Source organism: Dipteris shenzhenensis, chromosome 23 (genome assembly GCF_047967505.1).
Source record: "Dipteris shenzhenensis isolate YYH24624 ecotype China chromosome 23, Dip_SZ_1.0, whole genome shotgun sequence".
In the NCBI taxonomy this organism is placed as follows: domain Eukaryota; kingdom Viridiplantae; phylum Streptophyta; class Polypodiopsida; order Gleicheniales; family Dipteridaceae; genus Dipteris; species Dipteris shenzhenensis.
The window spans coordinates 47,737,812-47,764,062 of record NC_141618.1 but is presented as its reverse complement, the minus strand read 5'-3'; the positions used below and the strand labels follow the sequence as shown (position 1 = coordinate 47,764,062).

Sequence of the window (26,251 nt, the reverse complement as noted above, 5' to 3'; positions counted from 1 at the left end):
ACACTCAATAAGAACATGTATGGGCATGCACATACACATCCAACTAATTTGGATCTTTTTGAAAATTTGATTCAAGTTGAAATTAACATACGTTCGCTTTCCTTCTTATCATCATAAAGTAAACAACTGGCCTCCAAACTCTTGGGGTGTTCATTCTGTCAAAGCCCTAGATATCATTTGTGTTCATAGGGTCAACATAAATACCCTTACTTTACATAAGTCTTTTAGTGCCATCCATTGTAACCTTCAGTTCTTTTTTCTAAAATCTAATTTAAAACATCTTTGTATTATACATTGTAAAAGATATGTAAATTATGTAAATTACCAAAAACCTTACATACCAAAAACCCCTTCTCATGTTATATTATGTATGCCTTTATAAACCTGAGCGTCCAAACTTCGGGTAGTAACTTAGTAAGTAGGAAGAGAAGGATGAGCATTTCGATATTTTAAGGAGGTCCTCGAAATGAGATTAGATGCAATGGTAGTAGCAAATGTGCTACCAACAAGTGTCTGATCGAAAGCTTCTTGAGAAATACAGCCATCAAGCTCACATTTTGATATTTTAAGGAGGTCCTCGAAATGAGAAAAGATGCAATGGTAGTAGCAAATATGCTACCGACAAGTGTCTGATCGAAAGCTTCTTGTGAAATACAGCCATCAAGCTCACACACAAAGAGCGAGCGAGCGAGAGAGCGCCAGAAAGAGCGAGCGAGAGAGACAAAGCGAGACACAGAGAGAGAGAGAGAGAGGGGGGGGGGGGAGAGAGGGAGAGAGGAGAGTCTCAGGAGACCCACACAGAGAGAGAAAGAGCGAGCGAGCTGCGAGAGAGACAAAGCGCGAGAGAGGCCGATTAATACAATCGCTCTGTTCCACCTTTGACCGTCTTCTTTAATGTTTGATGCCCTCGGGAAACTTCCGGAAGCATTTAAGTACATCACGGCACATCCTCTCCCCCATCAGCATATGCTTCGCAGTGCGCACCCCTCCTTGTTGGGAAATTCGCGAGCGAGGGAGTTATGAGCGATTCGAGTGCTGCTTCATTTGTGGGCAGTGTGGCGTCTCTTCGATAGAAACCGGGAGAGCGAGGGACGGAGACAGAGAGAGAGAGAGAGAGGAAGGGGAGAGAGGGGGGGAGTGTGTGTGCGGGGGGGAAGGGGGGAGCGGAGCGGGAGAAGTAGATAGTTTGATTGCAGGAAGGTGATGACAGGTAGTAGAGAGCATTCGCGAAGCCGTAAGCAATATGATAGAGCCTTGACCACAGGGACGGGTGGAGAAAGGATGGGGCAAAGCAGCAACTGATAATGTGAAGTGACGGAACGTCGATTGAGCAATGCTTCATGGTATCCAGCAGAATTCAGACTCGACAATCTGCGAGCGAAGCTGTAGTTTGTGATTTTAGCAAGAAGACGAACGGGGGAAGTGGGAGACGTGAAATTTTGTTGTTGTTGAAGGGACGAGGAGCCGACGGAGTGGATAGGAATAGAAGCAGGGCCAGGATTGTTGGGATGGAGCCGCAAGAATCTGGGTTTCTGTAGGAATGCACGCCGGCGATTTCCGGGGCAGACGGGCCTGAAACACAGTGAGGTGGGATAAGTCTGAGAATATATATGAATTCCCGAGAAGAGATGCGTTTTCCCAGGCCAGAAGCATCTAAAGTCGCTCGGGTTATTCCCGAAAACATCAAGGATGTCGGACAGGCCGCTCGCGAGTCAGGGGCCTGCTGCCTCACGACGGATACCTCCGAGTCAGCATGTTGTCCTTCGGATGAATACCAGATAGAGGATGCATGGTTGATCGACCCCAATCTTCTGTTTGTCGGCCCCAAGATTGGAGAGGGAGCGCATGGCAAGATATATGAGGGCAAGTGCGTACAATGGCCCTGATTTTGCAGTTGAAACTAAAATCTGTGAATTCTTGTTGCTTGTTGTTCAGCTGGTTTTAACTGAGCCAAGGGTCTTATGGCTGAATTCGGATCATGTATCACGCATTCAAGAAATTAATAATGGACAAATGAAGCTTGAAATGATTGAATGGATCTTATCATTTGGCCTTGGATCTCTTCTATAGCAAGCGTGGCCTCAGTTTGTAATCATTGCTAGTTGCTTTTAAAATAAGCATCTTTGATGTTCTTCCAGGTACCACGACGAAGAGGTTGCTGTCAAAATCATCCAGCCTGGGGAGACACCTAAGGAAGTGGCCAAACGGAGATCACGTTTTGGCAGAGAGGTCGCGTTGCTTCAGCGAGTGCAGCACAAGAATTTGGTCAAAGTAAGCTTGGCAGACCAGTCCAGTAGTTTTTTTTTTTTCCCTTTTAGAAAACGCACACATTATAGATATGTACTAAACGAAGCTTACTGAATTTAAAAATGAAGTTGCAATTGCTAGGAAAGAAGAGTTTACAGCAAGGTATAATTGCAAGTAGTGGAGTCTGCTATAACACTTTCTGTCAAAAACTGAGTGATAAAGCTAAATTTACATTCTAGTAACCATTGAAGAATTAGCAGACACCTGAAGGTTCAAGGTAAAAACTGGGCTCCAACGAAGCCTGGAAAGTAGTCACAAAACAACTAATTCCACTAACAATATCAGTACTTCGCTCACAAAAGAGAAAAAATTAATAGCAAACAGGGCCTTACAGCAGGAAGGGCAGACAACTTATGGCAAAACGTCGTTATCTGAAATTTTTTGTGCAAAATCTGTTTAGCTGCGCTTTAATGCATGATACAGGTTGCCTTTTACTCTCTGGCTTGCTTAAATATTACATTTAGTACATGCAGATAGAGTTCTAATTTTATTTTCTGACACACAATCAGACTTACTCTTCAGTAAGCAATGTTTTGAAGGTTCGCTCCATACTTATCAATTTGACAAGAACAGTTTGTATACTATGCCAGAAAAATTTACGTTGGTGCACCTGAATTACCATCTTTAACTTACATGATTGTAATTGTAATGAACAGTTCATAGGAGCATGCAAGAAGCCAGCAATGGTGGTAGTCACAGAGCTTCTGAGAGGTGGATCTCTTCGTAAGCATTTGATGAGCATAAGGCCTGGTCGCCTGGACCTTCGGTTGGCCATTAGTTATGCCTTGGATATTGCACAAGCCATGGATTGCCTTCACAACTACAGTATCATCCATCGTGACCTCAAACCAGGTATGTTGCTCATATATGGGATCTACATGAACGATTATATGTATACTATATTTTGTGATAATCCAAGATGAGAGAGAGATTTTCCTGGTACAGATGGTTTCATCTCCTTAAGGATTTTATCTGGGTAAAGACAGACACATTTTTCTTCATGGCAACCATTAGCTTGCATAAAGATTTACAAATTTTACGTTAGCAGTCTTAAGCTAGTTCTGATTACTGACGTAATTTTTGATTATCTGAGTCTTCAGTCTTGAAATGTGGGTGTTCAAACTCATTATATTCTTGTAAGTCCTGTTATGGATTAGTGACCATGGTTTTGATTTTCTGGTTTTGAAAATAGAATTTCAATTGTAAATTGCAACATTTTGAAAACTTGAATGGTCAAAGGTGAATTGAATGCTTAACATCACTGCTCAAATTTGAACTTCAGCAGTATTCCATACACATCCTCATCATTGTAATGATCACAATTTATTTTATGATAGTATATGTGGGAAATGGGTGGAGGGCAGGTCTCTTCAGCCTACTCGCAGCCCAAAGGGCTGGCGAAAAACAGGGCAGATGTTCTTTGAGCCCCCTTTTGGGCTGCACGTAGGCCGAACAGGCTTTGCATCCATGAATAGGTCGATTTTATGATGATGATGATGATTTACCGAGGACCAGGGCTTCCTTGCATTCTCCCTCCCTCTCCCTTCTCTCGCTCTTTTTCCCTCTTCCTCTCCCGTTTTCCTTTGCAAGTTCTAGCAGATGATGTTTTGTTTGCCAAAAGAGGCAGAGACCAGCGGGTGACCTATTAGTTTGGCCAGACGGGCTCACATGGCAGCACCCCCCTTAGCCATCCAGATCTACATCATGTGTTCTTCGTGCCTTGGTACCACAGATTCACGGTGGACAATATGGAGACGACACACCATGTACCAAGGTGTGTATTGCTCTCTGCTGGGCTTCCCAAGCCTCCCCTAGGAATATAGATCTTTCTTATCCTTACATGTCTTAGCAATGTACTCGAGTCATTGACCACAATAGCCTCGATACTCTTTGATAACAGAGTCTTGAAGGTGCGATTTTGATATCCTCCTGGAGAAGGTACTTCTAGAGACCCTGGTCGAAGGTGTTTTAGGTAGCAAGGGCTGTGCGTACCTTGCAGGTAGATGGGCTACTTGGCTAGGGCTTGCCCACTTTTTTGCGAGTCTGCCTCCCTGTAGCAGAGATAGGCTAACCCCTCTATCTCAGGAAAGAATCTGAAGCTCTGATACTAATGTAGCGGGAGATAGACTATCCTCACTCTCTCTCTTGCTCAATACTAACTGCTAACTGCAAGATGATGCATTCAATACACAAAGTGATGTGAGTGAGAGAATCAGAGGGAGACAAATGTAGTGGACCTCCGAAGAGGAATAGATAAATGAAAATGTATGAATTTCAAAGGACAGAATACCACTGTATGGAGGGGCTTGGACCCTCAACTGCAAATTGGAAAGACTAAGCTAACTAGAGGAGGTGAATCCTCTGTAGATCCCTGGAGAGGCTGAGGCACCCTGCTGGTCTGCTGTGGGGAAGCGTGGCTCTGCTGCTCTGAAGGCTTGAAGGCCTGAGAAGTGGATGATAAGTGAAGGCCAAGGGGGTTTGCTTTTATATGTCCCCTTGGGCCTCAAACTGACCGACTGGCATCTTGTTTGCTGACCGACAAGGCTGCTCCTATCCACCGATCTACTGCTGATGGGCCGACTTGCTGATGTGGCAGCCGACCCTGCCACGTGGGACTGCTGACATCAGCACTGCCGCGTTGCAGCTTGCAACTGGCTCCTGCACTGCACTTGTGCTGCTGCTTTATCTGCTGGTTGACGGCATGGCAAACCGTGTGGCTGCCTGCGTTGGCTGCTACTGAGCTGATTGCCTGCATGGCAGTCCAGCATGGCCACAGGTTGTGGATGTGCGTGATACTCCCCTTGGCCACGTTTCTTTGGATCAATATCAGACAAGGTGGGGGCAAGACCCACCCCCCCAGTCAAGAGCCACAACCTTCTTAGTCACTAAACCCATGGGCGACGGGTTGCCCATTGGACGGAGAGTGGAGGGAAAGAAATTTGGTGAGCGTGCAACAAAGAATCAAAGGAGGCATGCCTTCCATAGGTAGTAGTTGAGTATGAGCGCAGTCAGAGGGGCCTCACCTCAAGCGTCTGACTTTCCTAGAGAGGGAGGAGTTCTTTGACCTCCCACAACGTTAGTTCCACAAGACACATGGCAATCTCTGTCGGCATAAATTGTGAGAGCTCCTGGGCTAGTGCCAAAGATCACTCCCTCCTTCATCCCTTTGCTTCCGCCTTTGCCCGACCTCCACCCCTGCCACCCTCGCGCTCCCCTTCCCTCAGCTGCACCTGCTCCCTCCCTTCAGCCTACAATCCGGCCCGGAAATGGCTGTCTCAACCCTTGTTCCCTCTCAGCCGGCTGTGATCACCCATCCACCCTCAAGGTCCTGTCATCCCTCCACTCCGACAATCTTATAAGCTGAAGGGTACCAAAGTATGGATAGCTGAGGAGCTTACACAAGCTCAACTCAAGAACAAGGCAACAGAATTAGCAAAGGTCAAGGCTGCCAGGAAAGCTGGAAAATGGGCAGTATATTGTGAAGGAGTAGCACTTATTAAAGAGTTCAAATCGAAACCAAAAGACTCTCAGTCTTAAACTGATGTATGGCCAGCTAATACATGTGTATGTTTTATCTAGGTTATTACATAGGTACTTAAAATAAAATGGACCTGCCTCTGCACTCCGTGGGAGCTGCCCTATGCCCTATCTAAGCTGATGTACTAGATGGTTTTGATGTTGTCCCATAGACCTCTTGGTCTCCCATGGACGTTGATAGACTCTCTCTCTCTCTCTCTCTCTCTCTCTCTCTCTCTCTCTCTCCCATCCCCAGAGCCCACCCCACAGGCTCAAGTTTCCTCTTCTCTCCCTTGCCTCCCCTCCCCTCCCCTCCCCTCCCCTCCCCTCCCTCCTTCTAAATTTTGAGTTCTTCCTCAGGTCCTGGTGGTTTCTTCCCCAAGCTCGACTCCTCTCTTTCAACTTCCAAGGCATAAGCCCCACATAGGCGAGCCACTCCCACAATAGTGGTGGTGTAGGGGGCTCCATGAGATATTGGATCTCGCCCTTGAGATCTTGGTCCTGATCTTGCAACTCCTAAAGAGGGGCACCATTGGAGCAATAGGCATCTCCACCCATCCGTTCTGGGCTCAGCCACAGGAGAGGATCACATGACCGTAGTTCTATTCCACCACATATTGAAAGGCCCAGATGATGGAGATGCTGGAGGAGTGGCTAGGATAGTTGGGTATGTGGCTAGCATATGGGCATAGTTACACCTTTTAAATTGCTTTTTCTAGAGATAGACACGATAATGGGTGTGTACAGTGGCAGTTATCCATTTAGAGACGAGCCAAAAGCTCAAGTAGGTGACGGATTGGCTCTTAAACCAATGTGCAATTAGATTGGGAGTCTTGACCACTTTTCCGATGTCTTATGTGGGTTTGGAGCTAGCGATGCCTCTTGCACGGCGCGGCATGGATATAGACTACTCTTTCTCAAAGCCTTCAGCAAGTCCACCCAATAAGGAGTGGGCATGCAATGTTCTAGTCATCAAAATGCCTTTCTTTGCTACCCCTCCATGTCTCCATGAGTTGGACTCTAGTAAATTGGGATGCGAAGAATTTATGTCCTTTATGTAGGTAGCTCCGGTGAGGTTCTCATTGGAGGACACATAGGAAAGGCCTTCTCACTCTCATGCTTTGTGCGACAAGGCTCCCCTTAGCTTCATTTCTCTTCCTCTTTATGGCAAAGGAACAAGGCTCCCCTGGTGGCTGGCCTAGGGGATATATGCATCTTGATCAAGTAGGAGGAGTTGCTGGACTTAGAATTTGCAGATGATACAACCCCATTTGTGGAGGGTTCACCTGTGTGTGTGTGTGTGAAACTGGCCTCTAATCACTCAGAGGGCAGTGGAACTAAACCTTTAATCACTTCAGCACTTATTTACAGCTCACAAAGCATATATCACAACCATTAACCATTGCATGATCACCATTTGGCATTTACCCATTTGTTCACAAACAAAACCACTGAAAAAGTGATGGAGGCTAGAATGCCCCTGCTCAACAAACATAGACAAGTGCACCCGATTGGTCCCAAACACCGTGGCGCCCCTTTCGGTATTTCTTTATATTTCACAGTGAAATGATTATAAGTTGCATCTGGGAGACCTTCCCTGCAACTGAGCACGCAGCCCCAATTCACTAAGTCTTCGCAAGGCTTTCAAGCATAGAACACCATCACGTAAGTGCACTTAACCCATACGCTCAACCCAAAGGCATTCTCTTTTCCGAGTGCAATTCCATTGGCTGTCCAGATGCAATCACACTATACCCCAGCTGCACTCTCTTTGCGTGGTTTCCAGATGGCATTCACCAAGCTTTTCAAAGCTCCAAAGTAAAATCAGCAAAGTACCCAACCAAAGAATGACTCATGTAGCACTGCCTGGGCAACTGTGAGCCAAGCACACGAGGCCAACCAATATAGCTTATGGCAAAAAGAAATTGCAGCAGCAAAATCACAACTCACCAAGCACTGAAAACTTGAACGAAGTCCTCAATCGCCAAGAGGACATAGTAGCCAATGCCCAATTGCATTCTCAGCCAAAGAGGAGTGCAAAGGCATGAAGACAGAGCATTTACAAGAGCCGACCAGCAAGAATTCCACTGAAAAATGCAAAAAGAAGCACTTCTGTTGCGAAGAAATGGGAGTTCTTGGTTCTTGGGCTCAAAAGAAGCGTGCTTCAGAGAGGAATGCATTGAGAAGGTTTTGGAGATGTTTCATCGCCGGAAAGTCCTCCAAAACTGAGAAAAACCAATCAACCAGCACATGGGACCACTCGAAATTCAACAGAAAGCTGTAGCTTTGCAAGAGGAGAGGCCCAGGAGGCGGTAGAAGCAAAAAGGTTCAGAAAAAGCCACTTTTGCAAATTTGAGCAGCAAAAGAAGTGCTCAGCTCTGCCCGTTCTACCAAACGCACAGAGGGAAAAGCATATCACTACGAAGGGGAGGCCATCGGGCCAAACGGAAGTCCAGGAATCCAAACGGGTGAGGAGTTATGAAGAAAAACGGAATTCAGCTGAAGGAGGCTGAAAAACCAGTCCAAAATCTCAACAAAGGGAGAAGATGAGAGAGAAAACCACACATGTGAAGTTTAGAAGGCCCAGGAAGGTCCAGGAATGGCAAAGGAGCATGTAGAAGGCACTAGAGCCACCTGGAACTCTAGGGGGGCCACTAAAGGTACATGGCCCTCTAGGGGGCCCATTAAAAATGCCACATCATCATTTTCCAACAACCACTCTTTTAATTCCTTGGAATGCCTTTGGGCCTAAGGATTAATTACGCTTATGTGCTAGGCACCATGCCGCGTTTAATTACACATTATTAAGCCCATGCTTGGACTTTTAAAACCAAAGTTGTCACGGTCTTGTAGTACATTAAAGTACTTAGAATTTCATACCCCCGTGACATACCCCTCTCTTGAAACAGCAAATTATAGTTTGCTGCCCCAAAACACAGGAGTGAGCATGAAATATAGCATAAAAGAGTGTACAAGAAAGCGGCAACTATAGTATATAGAGACAGTGAAAATATGGCTAGGAGAGGCATGCATCCATCCATATACACTGCTCAAAATCTATGTGATCCTTGGCGATCAATAGTCAAGATGCATCAATATCATGAAGTCTCACAGCAGAAATACTGTCAGCTCAGTATCTCGGATGAAACATACAGTGTCATCAAGCGACCTCATGAAATCACGGTGAGCACGTGTGTACTGAGGGAGTGGAGGTGCTACCCCCCTCTCGAAGACCAGGTAATGCTCCAGACGCTCGCTCTGCTGAACTACCTGTAGGAGCCCGGACCGCAGTCGGCTCTAATTGGAAAGCATCAAGGTAAAGCTGCAATATCCCAGGTGAATCTGCCAGTTCACCTTCCTCCACTCATTTCACATCAAGTGATGAGTAATTTTGAAATTTTACCAAGTAGCGACGGATAACTTTACCCTTGAGCTTTCTATCTCTGTGTGCCAGAATCTGCTCTGAGACCAGAAGTTCATCTTGTTCTTCCACTTCAGGCTGCACCTCGTCAGGTAAATCCTCGGGAATATCTCCATGATATTGCTTTAATAAGCTCACATGAAAGGCATTATGTATCTTCCAATGCGGAGGCAACTTCAGCTTGTAAGCTACCTCGTTTATCTTTTGAGAAACCTGGAAAGGGCCATAGTAATGCATGTTCAGTTTTGTGTACAACCTTTTCTTGCCTTTCTTATTTTTCAGCCTTGCCTTCTGAAAACGCAGCAAAACCCAATCACCTTCTGTGAATACCAATTCCCTGCGGTGCTTATCTGTTGCTCTTTTCTGCTTGTCCTGACTTCTTTGCAAGGCATATTTGATCTTCTTGTAAGCCTCTTCAAGGCTTTCCACAAAACGATGAGCTTCGAAGATTTTCTCTTTTGTATGCAAAATGGGAGGTATCTTTCTGGCACCTTACACTATTTCAAAAGGTGCTTTACCTGTGGATATGTGCACCGTATTATTGTAAGCATATTCCAGCAAAGGCAAATAATGCTCCCATTTGCTTTTGTGGTCTGAGACATAGCATTTAAACATATCCAAGATGGTAGAGTTTTCCTGCTCCGATTGTCCATCAGACTGAGGGTGAAAAGATGACGAAAAATTCAGCGTAGTGCCCATATTTTCAAACAGCCCTCTCCAAAAGAGGCTGGTCATTCTCGGATCTCTATCACTGATTGTGGATTCAGGCATCCCATGATACTTGAAGACATGCTGCAGAAACAATTTGGCCATTTGATCTGCTGTAATTTTCTTTCTTACTGGCACAAAGTGGGCTTGTTTGCTAAATCTGCAAATTATTGTCCACAATCCATCATGTCCAGCAGAAGTACGTGGAAGATCAAATACAAAATCCATAGCTATGCTTTGCCATGGTCTATCTGGAATTGGCAAAGGGTGTAACAACCCAGGTGCCTTCTGCCTGTCAAACTTTACTTTCTGACAAACCATGCATGTTCTCACATATTCTTCCACATCTTTCCTCAAAGATGGCCAATAAAAGTATTGCTCCACTGCTGTAATTGTTGCTGTAATTCCCCTATGTCCTGCATATGGAGGAGCATGACTTTCCATTATGACTTTCTATCGCATCTGATCAGTAACATAGAGTCGTCCATGCATCAAAATCAAACCCTCTTTCAACATATAGTGATCATGCCTTTGACCATAAGAAAGCTGATCATAAATAGTTGAAAAATCAGCATCATTAACATATTGATCTTTCATCACATCTAACACATTGTTGTAAGCAATGCTCACTGCTGAAACACTGGGTTTCTTGAAGACTGCTTCAGGCTGTGGTTTCCTGGAAAGTGCATCAGCCATGACATTTTTGTTACGCGGCACATGTACAATTTGAAAATGAAACATTGAGAGGAAGTTAGCCCATCTCATGTGCTTTTCATATAATTTTCTGTGCGTGAGAAAATATCTAAGTGAATGATGATCTGTTTGCACATAAAAATCAGCTCCAAGAAGATAATGTTTCCATGTGGTCAAAGCATGTATCACTGCTAACATTTCCTTCTCGTATGTCTGCAAGTACAATTCAGCATCTTTGAGAACTCTACTCTCATATGCAACCACTCTGCCATCCTGCATCAAAGTGCCTCCTATGCCGTTCCCACATGCATCACAAGTTATAGCAAAGGGTTTTGCAAGATCTGACAAGATAATAACGGGTTCAGAACACAACTTTTGCTTCAGCTCTTCAAAAGCTGCATTTTCCTTTGGTCCCCACCGAAACGGTACAGCTTTCTTTTGTAAAGCATGCAAGGGAGAAGCAATTTCTGCAAAGTACTTTATAAACCTCCGATAGTATGAACACAACTCAAGAAAGCTTCTGACTTTATGCAGATTTTTCAAAATTGGCCAACTCCTTATGGCGTCAACTTTTGCAGGATCCATCTTGACTCCATCCTGACACTCTATGACCGAGAAAATGAATCTCATGCATAAAGAACTCACTTTTCTTGGTGTTTATTAATAGCTTGTATCTTTTCAACTCTTGAAACACAATAGTGAGATGTTTCCTGTGCTCTTGCTCATTTTTAGAGAACACAATGATGTCATCGAAAAAAGTGCCCACAAACTTTCCGTGTGCTCTAAAAATTCTGTCCATCATTCTATTGAAAGTGGCAGGTGCATTAGTCAAACCAAAAGAAATCTTCTTGTTTCTCATCTGCACATCAGCCCCCACCCTGTACATCCAAGGCATCCCAAGCAAAGCATCACACTCTGGCAAAGGCATAATGTAGAAGTCCTCTGCATCCTGATATCCCTGGATATGCATCCTCAACTTGCCAATGATAGGAGTGGCAGGTGTGTTGAGTTCAGGGTTGGCCATATCACACATGCCGGATGGCCCCATTTCCTCAGGCTTGATGCCAAGCCTTCCTGCCATATCAGGAGTTATGAAATTCGCCTTTGTCCCAAAATCAAAGAAAAACAAACAATTCTGATTTCTGATTTTTCCCCATGGAAGAAAGAACTCTGATTTCTGATTTTTCCCCATGGAAGAAAGAACTCAACAACGAATGGTAACTGACACTGCATTTTTAGCAAAGAAAGGAAGTTCTAAGGTAAGAAAGCCTTGCACCCATTGTGGCAAAACTAATCATATGGAGAAGGACTGTTTCAAGGCTCATCCATGCACCATTTGTGGCCGTGATAATCATCGGGAGAGGGACTGCTACTCCAAAACGTCTACATCAGCTCCTGCATCTACCTCAGCCCATGCTGTTGCAACATCTCCATCAGCTGATCCTGTTGTTCCTTCCTCACATGATGAGAAGTGGGCTTTCTGATTTCTTATATGTCTTGTCTACCACCTTGACCACCGATGATGTAGGTCAAGGGGTTCTAGTGTCTTGGTCTTTCTATTTGTCTACAGTCAGTCTTGTGTCTATCTAGTCTTGTCTGTCTGTCTATTTGTCTATCAATCTGATTGTGTTTTAGATCCATCTTGTCCCTACCCTTGTGGATCCATATGAGGATATCACTTGAGGAGGGGTGTCTCAGGATCTTTTGTCTGTCATGTTTTCTATCTTGTCTCTTAGTCTATCAGTCTTTATGTCTGTCTTCTAGTCTTGTCTTTTTGTCTTACTCCTAGTGTCCTCTTAAGGAGGGTCTTGGAGATAAGTGCACACTAAGTGTACTATTTCCTAGTCTACATTTGTCTAAGTCTAAGTCTAGTCTTTATGTCTCGAGTGTGTGCCATGTGGCACTTCTACAATTATCCCATAAGCACTCTTGCTTTATGTCTTGTACTTTGGCCCATATATTCATGGGTCACATCATTGTAATCAATTAGTCTAGCTTGTGTCTTGTCTACACTCTCAAGGTATTTCTTGTCTTTCAATCTTGTTATTGCATTTCCAGTTTCTAGTTCTAGTTCTTGCTTCCATATTCCAACAATCCTTCCACCAAACTACCGAGGCCCACCTCTTGAGAAAGAGTGTGTGGTATCCCAGCAATGGAACCAATGAAACCGGCCTCTAATCTCTCAGAGGGTAGTGGAACTAAACCTTTAATCACTTCAGCACTTATTTACAGCTCACAAAGCATATATCACAACCATTAACCATTGCATGATCACCATTTGGCATTTACCCATTTGTTCACAAACAAAACCAATGAAAAAGGGATGGAGGCTAGAATGTCCCTGCTCATCAAACATAGACAAGTGCACCCGATTGGCCCCAAACACCATGGCGCCCCTTTCGGTATTTCTTTATATTTCATAGTGAAATGATTACAAGTTGCATCTGGGAGACCTTCCCTGCAATTGAGCACGCAGCCCCAATTCACTAAGCCTTCGCAAGACTTTCAAGCATAGAACACCATCACATAAGTGCACTTAACCCATAGGCTCAACCCAAAGGCATTCTCTTTTCCGAGTGAAATTCCATTGGCTGTCCAGATGCAATCACACTGCACCCCAGCTACACTCTCTTCGAGTGGTTTCCAGATGGCATTCACCAAGCTTTTCAAAGCTCCAAAATAAAATCAGCAAAGTACCCAACCAAAGAATGATCATGTAGCACTGCCTGGGCACCTGTGAGCCAAGAAAGAGGCGGCACACGAGGCCAACCAATAGCTTATGGCAAAAAGAAATTGCAGCAGCAAAATCACAACTCACCAAGCCCTGAAAACTCGAACGAAGTCCTCAATCGCCAAGAGGACATAGTAGCCAATGCCCAATTGCATTCTCAGCCAAAGAGGAGTGCAAAGGCATGAAGAAAGAGCATTTACAAGAGCCGACCAGCAAGAATTCCACTGAAAAATGCAAAAAGAAGCACTTCTGTTGCGAAGAAATGGGAGTTCTTGGGCTCAAAAGAAGCGTGCTTCAGAGAGGAATGCATTAAGAAGGTTTTGGAGAAGTTTCATCGCCGGAAAGTCCTCCAAAACTGAGAAAAACCAGTCAACCAGCGCGTGGGACTACTCGAAATTCAACAGAAAGCTGTAGCTTTGCAAGAGGAGAGGCCCAAGAGGTGGTAGAAGCAAAAAGGTCCAGAAAAAGCCACTTTTGCAAATTCGACCAGCAAAAGAAGTGCTCAGTTCTGCTTGTTCTACCAAATGCACGGAGGGAAAAGCATATCACTACAAAGGGGAGGCAGAGGGGAAGCCATCGGGCCAAACGGAAGTCGAGGAATCCAAACGGGTGAGGAGTTATGAAGAAAAATGGAATTCAGCTGAAGGAGGGAAAAAGCCACTTTTGCAAATTCGACCAGCAAAAGAAGTGCTCATCTCTGCCCATTGTACCAAACGCACGGAGGGAAAAGCATATCACTACGAAGGGGAGGCAGAGGGGAAGCCATCGTGCCAAACGGAAGTCGAGGAATCCAAACAGGTGAGGAGTTATGAAGAAAAATGGAATTCAGCTGAAGGAGGCTGAAAAACCAGTCCAAAATCTCAACAAAGGGAGAAGATGAGAGAGAAAACCACACGTGAAGTGTAGAAGGCCGAGGAAGGTCCAGGAAGGGCAAAGGAGCATGTAGAAGGCACTAGAGTCACATGGAACTCTAGGGGGGCCACTGAAGGTACATGGCCCTCTAGGGGGCCCATTAAAAATGCCACATCATCATTTCCCAACAACCACTCTTTTAATTCCTTGGAATGCCTTTGGGCCTAGGGATTAATTACGCTTATGTGCTAGGCACCATGCTGCGTTTAATTACACATTATTAAGCCCATGCTTGGACTTTTAAAACCAAAGTTGTCACGGTCTTGTAGTACATTAAAGTACTTAGAATTTCACGCTCCCGTGACAGTGTGTGTGTGCACGTGCGCTCGTGTGCATGTGGGTGTGAAAGCCTCGTGAGTGACGTGACACCATGTGTGCATGTGTGAAACCACTTGAAAAAAAAACATGAACTCCATCATGCATAGTATGGACTGGCTATTATATGACATTCCAGCACACCATTTCTATTGAATTGTGCTCTCCAACATGCACAAATTATGCAAAGGTGTTCTTGTTGAGTTCCTATTGGAGTCTTTGGAGATGAAGGGAAAACTCAATTATGATGAAGGCAAGGGTCCTTCGCGAATCGCACCAAGCATGCACTAACATCAATTCCAAACTTATAAGGACACTTTCTACCTAGACAAATTCTGACTTATATTATGCTCTGAAAATGACTAAAAAGATCAGCTAACCACAAAGGTGTTGACAAAAGTCTTTGCAAGCCTACTTCTTAAGGTTCTAGCTCACAACCTAAGGAAACCCTTCAGGTAACTTCTTAAGAGATCCAGCTCATAGCCTGAGGTGACCCATTGAGCAATTGCTAACCGGCAGTATGTACAACCATGAGATTTCTTAATTGGTGTGAATGTAGAAAGTACCCGCGTGCCAGTAAATGGCTGCAAGTGGAGCCTTTTGCCCCCACATCACAAGGCTGCAGCTCGCAACTCCACATATGGAGGATGTGTCACTAGCCACAGTCTCCCAGACGTCATCCTTTGGTGGACAAGATGCAAGATTAGGAATGTTATCTAGGCATGGGTTCATATACGGGAAGAGGCCTTCATGATGCTCAGCCAAATTCCACTCAGATTGTGATCACTGAGTTTTTCCAACCAGAGAGCATGGACCGGCATGCCACAAGGAGATAATGTATCTGAGGCCCGAAGTGAGAGATACTATAGACTTGTTGGTGAGCACTCTGCTCAGGGCACATAGACGAGATCATGATGCTCAGCCAAATTCCACTCAGAGTGTGATCACTGAGGTTTTCCAACCAGATAGCATGGACCGGCAGGTCACAGGGAGACGATGTACCTGAGGCCCAAAGCGAGAGATACTATAGACTTGTTGACGTCCCAGTGCACATAACAGGCTCTGGAATCTTACCTCCATGTTCACCAGATTAGGAGCACGGCCAAAAGGTGTGACAATGGCACTTGTCCGATGCAAGGCCACAGCTAGGAGACTACAACGGACCACATATTGACCATCGCCAGTGCTCTATCGTGGGTTTTATTGTAGTGCAGCCCCATACGTCATTGGGACATCTCGTGGACTTAGAGACTCATCTGCAAACATCCAAAGGACCATTGCAGTGATGCTACACCACAGCTCACGTCCTCTCCATGGACTCAGGCATCTTATTGTTGTTTTTATGTTATGTTGCACTTGTCTTGGGTGTAAATGCCCACTTAGAGGCATTATCCATTCAGCTCATTGTATCTGGGTTTTTCCAGTCTCATAGACCCTTTGGTGTTTCAAAGACTTTTCGTAAATTTCGTTTCTTTCTTTCTTTTAATCCTCTAGTTTCACGATGTCATCCTTTCTCTCTCTTATTTCGTGTCATTATCTTTCCTGTCATCTTTTCTTTCCTCTTTCCTACTCCCACCACCTCTCTCTCCCTCCCTTAGCTCTCAGCCCCCTCCCCCTCTCCGTCGCTCTCAGCCCCCTCCCCCTCCCCGTCGCTCTCAGCCCCCCCTCCCCGTCACTCTCAGCCCCCTCCCCCTCTCCGTCGCTCTCAGCCCCCCCTCCCCGTCGCGCAGCCCCCTCCCCCTCTCCATCACTCAGCCCCCCCCCCCCCCCCCCCGCCACGCAGCCCCCCCCCCCCTCCCCGCCGCTCAGCCCCCCCCCCCCCCCCCCCCCCCCCCGGGCCGCTCAGCCCCTCCCCGCCATGCAGCCCTCCCCCTCCTTGCCGCTCAGCCCCCCCTCCACGTAGCCCTCCCCCTCCCCGCCGCTCAGCTATCCCCCTCCCCGCCGCTCAGCCCCTCCCCGCCACGCAGCCCTCCCCCTCCCCGCCGCTCAGCCCCCCCTCCACGTAGCCCTCCCCCTCCCCGCCGCTCAGCCCTCCCCCTCCCAGCCGCTCAGCCCCTCCCCACCACACAGCCCTCCCCCTCCCCGCCGCTCAGCCACACTGTGCCCCCCCCCTCCCGTAGTTCTAGTGTGCCCCCCCTCTCCTGTAGCTCTACTCTGCCCCCCTCCCGTAGCTCTACTCTGCCCCCCCCCTCCCGTAGCTCCACTCTACTCCCCCCCCTCCCGCAGCCTCTGGCCACCTCCCCCTCCCGTAGCACAGCCCCACCCCCTCCTGTAGCCTCTGGGCCACCCCCCCCCCCCCCCCCCCCCCGCTCTCCCTCCCTGCTCTTGCAGCCTCTCCCTGCTCCCCCTCTCTCCACTGTGCCCCCCCCTACTGTAGCCTCTCCGCTCTGCCCCCCCTCCCGTAGCCTCTGTGCCACCCCCCCCTCGCTTGCGCTTGGCCTGCTGCCCCGTGGTCTGAGGGCCCTTGTCTGCTGCAAGCCTTGGCTTGCCACTGGCCTTGCTCAGGCTTGCGCACCCCTACAACAATGCTGAACAAGATCTGCCTCCCCTGGAAATCGTGCACTTGAACAAGTCCTACAATGGCCCATAAACCCAAACAGTCTCCGAAGCCAATTGTGGGAGAAATCACAAAGCGCATCTCCAGGAGTGGATTAGCAATTGACAGCCAACCAGCCCTGAAAACATCGGGTGCAATGGACACCAATGCAGTTCTTTCTCCCGCAGCCATCATCTCTACTCCAACCACTGCCTCCCCCACCACTGTACCACTCAGCCTGCCCCCCACAGGAGAGGGTCACAGTTCCTCACCCCCCACATAGCTCCCTTCTGTCTCCACCACTCTTATGTCCCCCCTTCCCCTCACCCAGCAGCCTTTCTCCACTCCTCTGCCATATACAGCTAGCCTATCACCCACGCCCCCACAGCCATACGCCATGTCCCAGTTCGCACCCTCCCGGGTCCCACCTGAGACGATAGATTACATCTTTACGGAGCTACATCGACTACGGGATCATACCGTAGCACAAGATCAGCTTATTTAGAGCATGCGCCAGGAGATCACTCACCTGCGTCAGGAGGTTGTCTCTCTCACTGCTACAGTCACAGCGGCCCCGCGCACTACACCAGAGGTGGAGGAGCGGATCGCTACCATCCAAACTACTATTGCGGAGACTACCAGATGGGTGGACGTTGCGAGACGGGCACTCAAAGCAGCAGTCTCAACCACCATCGCCGAGCAGGAACAGAGGGCCAGTAAGGCTCTCAACATCCGAGTACGAGGTATCCCCCGCGCAAATTCACTCACCCCCTTAGCGGACGCGATTGCTTTTGTGACCTCTACCCTCGGCCTCATCGAGCATGGGATCGAGCATGCATGGCGCACAGGACGGGACCCCACGCGCCCACAGCCACTCATCATCGATTCAGGAATATTCAGGCTCGACTTGCAGCACTCAGGCAGCGTGCTACACTACGGGACCACCCTACTATCTTCATGGGACCTCACACCTATGCAGGTGGAAGAGCGGTGCACCCTGCTTCAGCAGCGAGATGTAGCCCGTCAAGAGGGGAAGTGGGCTGTCGTCCGAGATGGCCGCCTATTAGTTGGCCCCCGCCGCCGAGCCCCACCAAGTACTCCAGACATGGTAGCAGACTCCCCCCCCAAATAGGGAGACATGGTCTATGAGATTCAGACTCAGCACACAGTACCCTTGGCATGCACCATATGGAACTGTAATGGTACCCTATGGTCTGACCTTGGGAACTTCTCAGAGTCATACACTGGACGCGACATCGTTTTCTATACAGAGACACATGAGAGCCCCGAGCGCCCTCTCCCCTCAGTCAGTGGCTGTACCTGGGAGTGAGTATTCCGTGAGGAGACCAGATATACTGAGGGGGTCCGAGGGTCAGGCGGAGTTGCAGTACTCCTTCGTTCAACGCTCACGAGCTTGACATCCATGGTTAGACGGGATGTCCATGCCCGTTACCTATGGCTCCGATTCCGACGCCCCTCCACACGCGACCTCTTTATTGCAGTCTGCTACTTTCCTCCTGAGACGTCACATTTCGCACGGATGCTTCGTGAGGATACGGGGGTATCCCCCTATCTAGATCTCTACTCAGACATTGTGGAGTTCTCCAGACGCGGAGAGGTCCTCCTAGTTGGGGATTTCAACGCAAGGACAGGTGCACGTCAGACATCACTCCTGGACTTCCACTCAGATCCGGTCCTATTACCTGAGATGGACACAGAGGACTCGGGCTTTCCCCGCTCCTCGGCTGACAGTCGCGCTCCCGTTACTGGGTATGGGCAGGCTCTTTTGGACCTTGGACGTATACATGATCTGGTCATCTACAATGGACTAGACCGGTGGCCTGCCTCCTCTGGTTTCACATGTTTCCCACATGGCGGAGGAGCCAGTGTCCTCAACTACATTCTGGGATCTCCTGCTTTAGCCCCACAGATCACTGACTTCTGCACTGCACCCTTACCTCCAGGAGCCGATCACACTTACCTGTTCTTTCATATACTTGCGTCCCGAGCCCCTCCCAGCCACAACCTGCACTACACTACCTATCATGATATACACTTTGATCATAACCTCTCACCTGATTACTCAGCCCACCTAGCCTCCCTCCTCAAACACATAGACACCATAGCCTCTCTAGATCACCGAGCCACCCTTATTACCCACTCCCTTCACAATGCAGCCCGCGACATCTTTCCTTCCACTACTCGGTCCACCCGTTGGCTCCACCCCTTGCAACAGCTGGTATGATGATGAGTGCAAAGCATTACGCCGCACACTCCGACTCACGACCCAGTGAAACGCTAGGGCCAACCCACGTCTCACCAGGGATTATCGTCGACTAGTCCGTCGCAAGAAGCTAGCCTTCCTGCGCCTGAATGAGGATATGGTACTGAACATTCTGTTTAGTAGCAACTCCAAGGATTTCTGGAGGAAATTCCTAGAACGCCGATCCCCCTTCCCTGTCACGGATACTTCCCTGTGGCACACCTACGCACGCACACTCTATGATATCCCTGATCAGCCTCCTCCCGACCTCTCAGCCACCCCTCGCCCCAATTCTTGTATCCTCTTCACAACCGAGGGAGTCACCCACGCAGCGCATAAGCTTCATAACGGTCGAGCTAAGGATCATGAGGGCCTATGCACAGAGTTTGTTGCCCATGGCATCAAAACTCTAGCCCCCATCCTGGCAACGCTGTTCAATGAAGCTGTCTGCCATGGGTTCCCCAGAGCCTGGACCCTAAACACTATCACACCCATCCACAAAGCAGGAGATCCCATGGATCCAGGGAATTACAAGACCATCATGGTTGGACATGTTATGTCCAAGATCTATGCATCAGTGTTAGATGGCGAGGTCAGTGCTCGCGCAGAGGTATAGGGGCTCAGGGCATCCGGACAGGCCGGCTTCAGGGCGGATCACTCGACTTACGATCACATTCTTACACTTGGAGGAATCATTGAGGAGGCCAGACACAGGAGACAGAGAGTATATTGTTGCTTTGTGGATTTCCGCAAGGCATTCGACACCGTTCCCCGCGCCCGACTCATCAGACGTCTGCAGGAGTTAGGCTACGACTCGGTGATTATCTGGGCAGTAGTAGCTCTCTATGAGGGGGTGACGGGGCAGGTGAGGATTGGCACCAGTTGGACCCCAGAGATCACGGGCACTATCGGAGTCAAACAAGGATGTCCCTTGTCACCGACTCTATTTGGCCTCTACATCGACGAGCTCGAGACCACCATCAGGACACTTGGAGGTGCAGGCTGCTCTCTTGCGGAGGCTGTCATCCAGATTCTCCTATACGCAGATGTAGTACTACTATCCTCTTCTGCTACTGGTCTTCAGCGACACCTGGATGGACTTCAGGTCTTCTGTGATGCACATGACTTGAAGGTCAACCTTGGGAAAACCAAGGTGATGATCTTCAACACTTCCAGACCCGCTATGCACCGAGAGCAGTTCCTCTTCGCCGGCGACCCTGTTGAGATAGTTGACTCTTACACATACTTGGGCGTTGTCTTCTCGGGCCTGATCTTCACGATGCGCCCGGCCATGCAGGCCAGGATCAGCCGGGGATACGCTGCTCTTGCCAGGCTGGAGCGACAGTGCTACCACTCCCACTTCCAGGACCCGCGGACCAAGTCTCTCCTTTTTTATTCTTTGGTCCGCCCAGCAGGCATGTACGGTAGCCCTTGGTGGGGAGTCGACCTTTCAGACATAGAGTGGGCTCAAGTTGAGCACCTACAGATACTGATGTTTGCTCGGATGATCCGTAGCAAACCATCGGTACCACACCAGATCATTCTAGCAGAGTTCGGCGCCTCACCCCTACAGCTTGATGCGGCTTTTCAGGCTATCACCTATCTCCATAGAGTCAGGGATTTCAGCTCCTCCGCTGACGGTCGCCTCCGCCTACCTTGGTTAGCCCTATCCTCCTCTATGGCCTTATCCGTTGATGGGGACCAGCGATGCTGGTATAGTCGTCTTTCCAGTTGGTTCACCCGACTGGGCCTTGACTTAGACCGGTTGCCTCCTTTTCAGTACAGCCTCGACGCTCCACCATCTCCCCTCTCCCCCATTGACCAAGAGGTCAACCGGCTCATTCGAGCGGATCTGCTCCAGCTCCATACCTGGCGGACATGGTTTCTTCACTCCGAGCTTCCTGTGAAGCTCGACTTCTACCGCCGACACTGCCTCCAGATCTCACAGGAGGGCTTCATCACACCTCCGGGTTACACACAGCTTCATCTACCACATGCGCTCTGGATCTCCCTCGGTCAATTTAGGGTCTTGTCACACCGATTACGGATCGAGAGCGGACGCGCAGAGGGTATCCCACGAGAGGACCGCCTTTGTCCACTTTGCGACTTGCAGGAGATCGAGTCGGAGGAGCACTTTGCTTTCAGATGTCCTATCTATTATGCCATTCGAGGCCGATACCACTGCCTCTTTCGCAACGGATTCGGCTCCCTCCCACACATGCTCCCACACATGCTGCAGTTCCCGGATCAGCGATGCCTAGCCGCTTTCTTACATGAGATGACTCGCCACCGAGATACCTCTCTCCGAGCACGGCGACACGAGCAGCACACACAGCGTGAGGACACCCAGCGGCCTATCACTGACTTCTTTCAGTCACATGATACCTCTTCTCAGTCTAGCCGACGACGCGGACGTGAGCGAGAGCCAGAGCCACGACAGCTGCGTCAGCGGACAAACTCACACATCCAGGTCGATGACATCTCGTCTCTACTCTCTGCCCGCCCCATCGGGGTTACCGTTGCCCTCATCCACAGGGCCACCCGCCGCCCCCGACGACCGAGCTCGACTAGGCTGCGTGACGTCAGAGGCCAATCATCTATCGCAGGGTTTTTTCCGACCTCCCATTTGACGGCCTCTCTATGATTGGTCTCTGACGATCACCACCTGCACATGTATACTGTATCTCCCCCCTCTGCCTCATTTTTGGTGCCCCCCCCTTCTTCTTTGTATCATCTGGAGGTAGATACATATTTTTTGTATCAGGACTAGACACACAGTCCTTCATAACCTCTTTTTTGTAGAAACGGTTGGTTGGCCCGTTTTGAGACCACCACCGTTATGCTCATTGTATCAGTTATCTTTAGTCTCATAGACCTTCACGGTCTCCCGAAGACTTTAATAAACTTTCTTTCTTTCTACATTCTCTCTTTGCCCCTTCTTTTGTCCTTCCTTCTACTTCCTCATGATGTCTCTTGTGTTCTTCCTTTCCTACGTTCATACAACTCACCCACCCACACCTGCAGCTCCTTAAAGCATGTGTTAGAATCAACTGACTTATTCCAGTTCATCTTGGCTCTAAAGCTAAACCATACACATCCTAAAAGACACGTGTGTGTGTGTGTGTGTGTGTGTGTACCATCAAAGTCTACAAGCTTCTTCAGCCTGCCCCTTGGATTCATCAATATGCTAATACTCTGTGGCATATCAGGCAGCCGCTTTCATGGTGGCGGAAGAATCTCCGACTATTATGGAGGTGTAAAAATGCCTTTGAAACAAAGACTTTTTCTTTGGAGATGCATGACCGGCACATTGTTAGTGGGTCCATGAATGAAAACAGAGCACGACCTTCTTACATCAGTTCAAGATGGAGAGTCTCTACATCTATGACGTTGGTGTCTGCCAACTTGAAATCTTGAATGAGATCGACGTCTTCACGATATACTCCCTATTGCCATTCTTTCGAGCTTCTTGGACTTTCTGAAATTCGGTAGCCTGCATCTTATGTTGTTGAGGAGTAAGATCTTCTGCTAGCCACATATTGCTGCCTTTCCAGGATTTCATTTGGCAAAGAATTACCAGCCTATCCTCTTGGGTCTTGAATGCGACGGTACATGATTCTGTGCTGTATGTCGGAACACATGGACTACTGTGTTGTCCCATATAAGCATGGGCATGGCATGAGCTATATTATGAAGGCATTGCTAAACATTAGTGGAACTTTAAATCCTCACATCGCCAATGCTCCGGCAAATCCCCATTGGTACAGTAAGTGCAAGTTTCTCCGTAGTTTTCTCCTCCTTAAATGCAAAATCCATATGTTTGTCTAGCTTTGGTTTGAAATCAAACTATCAAGCTTGGAAATGACATGGAACGGGGAATTATTTAGGCATTGTGTACGGCTTCATGAATGCATTCTGAGCTAGGTTGCTTCTCTAGCTGGGTCTCCAATGCGGCTAGTCGCTTGAGTATCCCCTCCATCTGCATTTTGAGCTTATGGTTTTTCTGTTAGAGGCTCTCGATTTGTTGTTGCAGACTCAAACTCTGCTTTTGTTCACCTTGCCTGGTTTGAGCAACATGGGGGGGAGAAGCCACGCCACCACTTGCACAAAGGATCTGACCTTACTGAGCGAAAAAGAACAGTCTTCTGTCACCCTATTCTCTGCCAAACTCATAACCTCCAAACTGTGGAAGTTGAGCTGCTGTTTCTCTGTTCTCTATGTCGTGACTGCCGGGCAAAAAAAGGCCATCCGCTTGCAGCGATGGCAGGGTCTATAACAGCAAATTCTTGAATGGAATCGGCTCTCTGCTTAAGCAACTACGACTATGTTTACCTTGCCCTTGAAGATTGCCAACTCTGTCCTACCTCTTGCTTCACAGTGCCCTTTTGGTTCGGCCTTCTTGATTCAGATGAGTACTAATTCTGTTGGGTTGATGCTTTCTCTTCTGAACATTAGCTATTCATGGCTATTGATGCCACCTAGAGGACTTGTTTCATCTACAAATGACTACCTCAGGACTGTCTCACGAGAAAACGTCTCACTTTCAGCATAGTTGTCTTGCTTGTCCTTGTTTCCAGCTCTGGCACGTTTTCTTAAGAAACACAGGTGCTTGCCTCCCGAAGTTTCGGTCTGCTCTTTGTGGGAGAGGCCCTATATCTTCTGTGAATGGAACACGTGGAGGTCAGCTCATATGGAGATAGCCCGTCCCAATGTGTGTGTGTGTGTGTGTGCGTGTGTGTGTGTGTGTGTGTGTGTGTGAGAGAGAGAGAGAGAGAGAGAGAGAGAGAGAGAGAGAGAAGTTGCTGGGTGGCAATCCCTTTTTAATAAATGGGCCTCATCTGCATGTAGATAACCTGCTGTTAACAGCTGACTTGAAATCAGTCAAGCTAGCAGATTTTGGTCTTGCAAGAGAGTTGACATTAACAGAAATGATGACAGCTGAGACAGGGACATATCGATGGATGGCTCCAGAGGTAAGGAAATCTATCTTACTCACCTAAATGTCGTTCTTTAGATTACTTTCTTGATGGTAGCTGCTACCTGGCTTATATATTGCCTTTTTGGTGGTATGTACCCTGGTGCTTTCTTTTCCTTTAATGTATATTGAGTTCCAGCCTCGTTATTGTCAAATTACAACTATAGGCATTTGACAATGTCTTACTTTCCCAGTAGCAGGGTGTTTATCTTCTGACTCTTGTTGATTTCTTAAATCGTGCAGCTATACAGTACAGTGACTATGAGACATGGTGAAAAGAAGCATTATGATCATAAAGTTGACGTGTACAGTTTCTCAATTGTTTTATGGGAGCTATTGACAAATCGCATGCCTTTTGAAGGGATGTCCAATCTGCAGGCAGCTTATGCAGCTGCTTTTAAGGTATCACATGCTGTATTGACTATGTAGGCAGTAACACTCCAAGTAATGTATGACGTGCCGGAAGTTCTTTGTTAGCTATCCATAATTTGACCAACAAGAATAATTGTGTGATGTACTACGAACGTCTAATAAAAAAGAAAGAGGGTGGTGTATTTTTCACCCCGTGTGGAATGATGGTTTTTCCATGAATGTATCTGTGTTTTCTAAACTCTGAAGTGGCTATATCATTTTGCATGTGGACAGGGAACGAGGCCCACCCTTTCTGAGGAGATGAATCTCCCAGAAGATCTTGTATTCATCATGCAATCATGCTGGGCTGAAGATCCTAATGTTCGGCCTAACTTTGCTCAGGTTGTGCGCATGCTAAACTCTTTCCTCTCAACCATTCCGGGACCAGAGAACCCTACACTGCAGCTGCAAATGGTTTCGAAAAGCATGCCTATTTCACGAAAGCTATCAAGCAGAAGCTCTTCAAAAGACAAGGAAGTTGATAGTGGCAGTCCGAATTTGGCAAACAAATCAAGGCGTGCTCTCTCTGTTATTTTTGGTCGTTGCCTTTTTGCAGGGACAGGTGAAAGCCTCATGTAGCTGACTATCTTTGCCACTTTTCTGAATGTCTGTATAAATTAATGTTTCATCTTTTGGTGAGCTGCCATTCTGTCCAGTCAAGTTCAGATGAGCTCGCCTTATTATATCTGTGGACCTTTGCGACAGAAGATAGGCATTTGGTCTTCGCTGTGGGCAATCATAGACTTTTCTAGATGTAGCTTAAGAATTACATTATTCGTTTAGTTTGGGCCCCAAGAATTGGGGTGGTATATTTTCAGGGCTAGATAAGGCTAGCTTTTGTATAGTAAGACTTATGCATAGTCTGTGCACTACTATTCAGTTTCTGAAGTGGAAATTGGATAGTTCTTGGTCAAGGAGAGAATTGCTTGTAATTTTGGTGGCAAGTGTTATTATTTCATTAAGCAATTCAAAAGCTAAAGAACTGAGGTCCTAGTTCTTCCCTATAAATGCTTAATTTTTCCAGAGGTTCTCCCAGTTTTGTCTTTCGTAAGGATTCATGTTGTGGATAAAAAACCTTGGAAGGAATCTCTCATTTTCAGCCAATTTTTGAATAAAGATTTTGAATGCAGCACATTTATGTAGAATTCTTTTTTTTTTTTGTTTCTTTGTCTTTGTCTTTGTCTTTATCTTTGTTTCTTTTTTTTTGGGTGGAGTGTTGGGGGGGCAGGGGGGAGGGGGCGTTGATTTTGTATTGATACGCAAGAACTCAAGAAACGTACATTAGATTCCCATATTTACAATTGGCAATGGAGGCCTGATACGAAACGAGGGTTCCCATGGACACTAAGTTGTCTGTAAACTTACATGACTATTTCTTACAGTACTTGCTGGCAGCAGCAAAAAAAGAAAAGGTAAGATGGCTGATCTGTTGTTCTAGTGTATGTGGGATATCTTGCCTTGTA

General features: G+C 47.5%; 1 protein-coding gene and 1 pseudogene across 1 annotated transcript; one reads left to right on the top strand and one right to left on the bottom strand.

The window, feature by feature from the left end:
• The first annotated feature begins 1,152 nt into the window (after nucleotides 1-1,152).
• LOC147887475 (serine/threonine-protein kinase STY13-like) lies at nucleotides 1,153-25,776 on the top strand. The gene is made up of 6 exons (XM_087394169.1): nucleotides 1,153-1,867; nucleotides 2,139-2,271; nucleotides 2,964-3,159; nucleotides 24,251-24,375; nucleotides 24,621-24,779; nucleotides 25,023-25,776. The coding sequence occupies exons 1-6, from the start codon at nucleotides 1,611-1,613 to the stop codon at nucleotides 25,365-25,367; spliced, it is 1,215 nt and encodes a 404-aa protein (XP_087250295.1). The 5' UTR covers nucleotides 1,153-1,610; the 3' UTR covers nucleotides 25,368-25,776.
• Nucleotides 5,466-17,832, bottom strand: LOC147887476 (uncharacterized; annotated as a pseudogene).
• Nucleotides 25,777-26,251: the final 475 nt, after the last annotated feature.